At 31.7% G+C, this 1,111-nt stretch overlaps 1 protein-coding gene across 1 annotated transcript in view; it reads right to left on the minus strand.

Moving 5' to 3' along the window:
* The window catches only part of LOC107579868 (ubiquitin-conjugating enzyme E2 variant 2-like), a gene marked incomplete at its 5' end in the record, with an annotated part of 2,297 nt that extends 1,975 nt beyond the window's left edge, over positions 1–322 (minus strand). The window contains one exon of the mRNA XM_016265657.1: positions 149–322. Within this exon, the coding sequence (XP_016121143.1) occupies positions 149–322 (174 nt within the window). The remainder of the gene's footprint in view (positions 1–148) is intronic.
* Positions 323–1,111: the final 789 nt, after the last annotated feature.

Raw genomic sequence — 1,111 nt, forward strand, 5'->3', positions numbered from 1 at the left:
AAAAAAAAAAAAAAAAAAAAAAAAAAAAAAAAAAAAAAAAAGATTGATTTCTAAACACTTCACTTGGAGAATGTAATACTTTCTTCAGATGAGTCATCAGTGTTGTCACTGAACTGCTACATTAAACATGATTAAACAGCAATCATACTCGTGCAGGTCCGATGATCATGCCTGTCCACCGTGTGAGAGTCATATCCTCGTCATCCTCCAGACCCCAGCTCACCGTCCCATCACCGACACCCTTCTGTCCTTCCTCAAGCTCTTCCAACAAGCGAAAATTACGAGGGACTTTAACTCCTGCAAGAACCCAAAGACGATTTATGAACAATTAAAAACGGTGTCTCTGTAAACCCTTGTTTGCAGCTGGTTAGTTCATATTTGACATGTTTAAAATAGTTTTAGATGAAGTATAATTTTTATAAAAGCCATTTTTATCCGAGTCGAGTTCATATTAATCGAGTGACTTCATGCAATATTATTTATACTCTTAAAAATTAATGTCACACCGCAAAATATACACTTTTCCTTTCCTTATGCATTTATTATTAAATTTATGTCAAAAGTGTTCATCATTCAATTTCCTTCAGGGTTCCCACACCATTTGATCAATGAATCTCCGTTATTAAATTTTAAATATTTAAGAGCAGAGCATAGCTAGAAAAATGTATATTCACTGTAGAAAGATTTTCGATTTTATTTATTTCCATGACTCTTTCCTGGAAATCCCAATTATAAAATCTCAATTTTATTTTCCAGTTTTTCCATGCCAATGTGAACTCTGTTCACTGTACTAGTACAATAATAGCACGGCAAATGAACAGAATTAAACTGAAAAGATTCCTAATAATTAACATCTAATTTCACAATGATCCCAGAGTTTGTATATGTTCACAAACATTTCAGAGAGTTGCATATTTTATTTAATTGAGTTTCCTTTTTTTTTGTGGATGTGCAAAACCTATTATTTGAGGTACATTTTAATGCTTAATTTAAACATTATTTCATATGAAACCAACACCAGCTACTCTTTTTCTGTGAATGTGAAAAACCTCTTAAGATACAATTTAATTTAAATACTCAACCAAGACAAAAATGATAACATATGCACATT

This window comes from Sinocyclocheilus grahami, unplaced genomic scaffold, assembly GCF_001515645.1.
Source record: "Sinocyclocheilus grahami isolate Dianchi unplaced genomic scaffold, SAMN03320097.WGS_v1.1 scaffold20974.1, whole genome shotgun sequence".
Lineage (NCBI taxonomy): Eukaryota > Metazoa > Chordata > Actinopteri > Cypriniformes > Cyprinidae > Sinocyclocheilus > Sinocyclocheilus grahami.